This window comes from Sinocyclocheilus rhinocerous, unplaced genomic scaffold (assembly GCF_001515625.1).
Source record: "Sinocyclocheilus rhinocerous isolate Xijiao unplaced genomic scaffold, SAMN03320098_v1.1 scaffold2666, whole genome shotgun sequence".
NCBI lineage: Eukaryota > Metazoa > Chordata > Actinopteri > Cypriniformes > Cyprinidae > Sinocyclocheilus > Sinocyclocheilus rhinocerous.
Genome location: NW_015641019.1, coordinates 199,758 through 203,216, shown reverse-complemented (window position 1 = coordinate 203,216; position 3,459 = coordinate 199,758). Strand labels below are relative to the sequence as shown.

The 3,459-nt window shown below is 33.5% G+C and overlaps 1 protein-coding gene across 2 annotated transcripts in view; it reads left to right on the top strand.

Moving 5' to 3' along the window:
• Nucleotides 1–3,459, top strand: part of LOC107753911 (inactive phospholipase D5-like) — a 22,165-nt gene that overhangs the window by 17,242 nt on the left and 1,464 nt on the right. For both annotated transcript variants that reach the window (XM_016570183.1, XM_016570184.1), the window contains exons 7-9: nucleotides 1,445–1,596; nucleotides 2,510–2,675; nucleotides 2,796–2,886. In XM_016570183.1, the coding sequence (XP_016425669.1) occupies nucleotides 1,445–1,596; nucleotides 2,510–2,675; nucleotides 2,796–2,886 (409 nt within the window). The remainder of the gene's footprint in view (nucleotides 1–1,444; nucleotides 1,597–2,509; nucleotides 2,676–2,795; nucleotides 2,887–3,459) is intronic.

Genomic DNA, 3,459 nt, shown 5'->3' with positions numbered 1-3,459 from the left:
AGTAAATCTTACAGTTACTGAGATACAGTCCTTGAGACAACTTCCCTGTGTGACAACTAGCCCCTATATGGCATTATGCCTGCAAAATGAATTATAAACCTCAACAGTAAATATATATATATATTGAAAAGTTTAGGGGCAATATTTGTTTAAAAGACATTAGTACTTCTATGACAGTTAAGACATTTATGGTGCAAATAATTCTATTCTAAACTTTCTATTCACTGAAGAAACTGTTTTCACCATTGATAATAATAAGAAATGTTTCTTGAGCAGCAAATCAGCATATTAGAATGATTTCTGAAGGATCATGTGACACTGAAGACTGCAGTAATGATGCTGAAAATTCAGCTTTGCATCACAGGAATAAATTACATTTTATTATGTATTAAAATAGAAAGCAGTTATTTTAAATTGTAATATTTCACAATATTACAGTTTTTTTTTCCTGTATTTTTGAGCAAATAAAGGCAGCCTTGGTGAGCATAAGAGACTTCTTTAAAAAAACATTAAAAATTCTTACCGACCCCAAACCTTTGATTGTGTGTGTGTGTGTGTGTGTGTGTGCGCGTGCACGCGTTTTTGTGACATATGAGGACACACATTTGTATAATGACATGGGTATGACATAGGTATTAAAAGGAGAAGGTGATTTATGAGGACATTGCCCCATGTCCCCATATTTCAAAAGGCTTATAAATCATACAGAATGAGTTTTTTTGAGAAAGTAAAACTGCACATAGTTTCCTGTAAGGGTTAGGTGTAGGGTTGGTGAAGGGCCATAGAAAATACAGTTTGTACAGTATAAAAACCATTACGCCTATGGAATGTCCCCACAATTCACAAAAACAAACATATGTGTGTGTGTGTGTGTGTGTGTGTGTGTGTGTGTGAGTGAAAGTATTTCATTACAGTACTTAATAATAATAATACATTTGACATTTTATTGCACAAACATGTCACGATTGATTATCCAGTTCCATGCACTTTGAAGTATGTTTACATCTATGTCCATTCTACAGTGATTTTTTAATGTAAACTGCTGTCATTGGTAACACTGCATATAATTTGATTAAGGTAAATTCACTCACTCTGTAGGTAATTTATCCCCGTGATTCTTTCCACGCCAATGTGCGTCAAATGTGAAGACACTGGCCATCGGATTCTAATTTGAGTGTAATGAATCTTGACTTCCTTCCAGCAACAGGATGTTTACTCGACACGTCCGAGACATCCATCATCCCATTCAAATGAATTGTGCTGTAGTGTTATAGGCTGCTGGGAAACATTTCTAGCTCAGTGATAAAATTCTTCTCCTGACAATGATGTATGTACACAGACGGGCATCTCATTACCTTACTCTGGTGTACTGGTCATACGAATTGAATTCTTTTTTAAAAGAAAACTGCTGTTTTATCTTTTTTCCCCCAACTTTTCTTCATAGACGTCACCAGAGCTGTTTTGCCCCAAGGGTCGAAGTAGAGATTTAGATGCCATACGACATGTGATCCGAGAAGCCAAGAGATTCATCTACATCTCTGTAACAGATTACCTGCCCTTAGTCAACCGCAGCTTCAGAGGATCACCAATCATAAGGTAATGCTGGATTTCACAGGCACAGGGTCATTTATATGTTTCAGCACTAAAAGATGGCTGTTAATAAAGGAAATGATCAATTTAGTGAGGTTTGTTAAAGCAAGTAAAAAACTGTCAATAAAAAACGAAAAAAACCTTGAAAGGATTTCTTAAGACAATACATATTTCAAAATAAAAGACACAGGAATTATTTGGAAAATCACTGAAACTTGAAGAGTCTCTAAAACATTTTAACGTTTTGTGTAGTGTAAAGCTAAGATATTTCTCAAGAAAGTATGCTATATGGTATGATTTTTATTCTATTTTTACATGTAATTTAATATTAATTAACTTGATTTTGATTTACTTATTTTTTAAAGTAATTTTTTATTTACTTTTAAAAAATTTATTAAATCTCAAAATCTTCTAATACAACATGTTTATTGTCATTAATGTATTTTAGCCATCTTAAGAAAATTGGATGATTTATTCAACTAATCATTCAATTTGATATACAATATTACATTTCTTCAATATTACACTACAGACTGTTGATCTTGATGTTCACTGAATTATTTGTGAAAACTCTTGCCAAAAAAAAATAAATCAAATTGAGATAAAATATTTACATTTACATTTAGTCATTTAGCAGACGCTTTTATCCAAAGCGACTTACAAATGAGGAACACTATGTTGTCAGGTTTATGTATCTAAATATTCAACCTAGGTTTTATCAAATGAATTTGTCTTGAACATTTAGGTATTTTCACTTGAAAACAAAACAAAGATACTAAAAATAGATTTTTTTGATGTGTAAATCTTTGGAGCTATTTATAAATGGACAAATTTGCTCTTTTGAAGATTTATGACTTCTCTGTATGCTACTTCCTTACATCAACACTCATTTGGCTTGTAAAATGTTTTTTTGGTTCAGGTACTGGTCGCCAATAGACGAGATGCTCCGGGAGGCTGCAGTACTGAGAGAGGTCAAAGTTCGTCTCTTAATCAGTCTGTGGACACGTACACATCCACTGACCATTAACTTTATGACGTCAATGCATGCTCTATGCACAGGACTGCCAGCCTGCTCTATAGAAGTGGTGAGGAAAGAATCAGCTTGATTGATCTGTTTACATACGTACACACAAACCCAAACATATATTTTACAAGTGTTTTACATATAGGTTATATTTTACATATGCGTGTCTGTTTTGAATCAGAGATTTTACAGAGACAAGGAGCAGATGGGAGGATTTCAGCACAGGATAAATGAGAATAAATTTATGGTGACAGACAACGCAGTATACATTGGTAAGACTCTCTCTCTTGCACACACACTTAATACAGTGGTTCACTGGCTTGACAAAAACTGTATATTTGTACTGCCAAAGCAGTACAAAATAAGTAAAAACAAAACAAAACAAATAACAATAGTGCAGTTGTGTAAAATAAGGGCCCGGTTTCACAGACAGGACTTAGACAAAGCCAGGATTATGCCATAGTTCAATTAGGACATTTAAGTAATTTGTATAAACGTGCCTAAAAAACATTACTGGTGTGCTTTTTGAGACAAAACAAAGGCACTGATATATTTTAAGATCAGTCAGTGCAAGTTTCTTTCAGTTGAAACCGCTCAGACTTACATTTTAGTCTAGGACTAGGCTTAAGCTTTGTCTGTGAAACCGGGGGAAGAAGTATTAAATTAAATGTAATATTAAAAGGGATAGCAGTAAACAAACAAAAAAAACCTAAATTTGCAATAGTTCTAAAAATAAATATAAGTAATGAGGCATTTAACCATTTTTATGTTTGTCTTTCATTGTCATCTGTTAAAGCAATAAGCCCCAAGAAGCCGTGGTTTACAGTGAATTTATAACAGCTAAG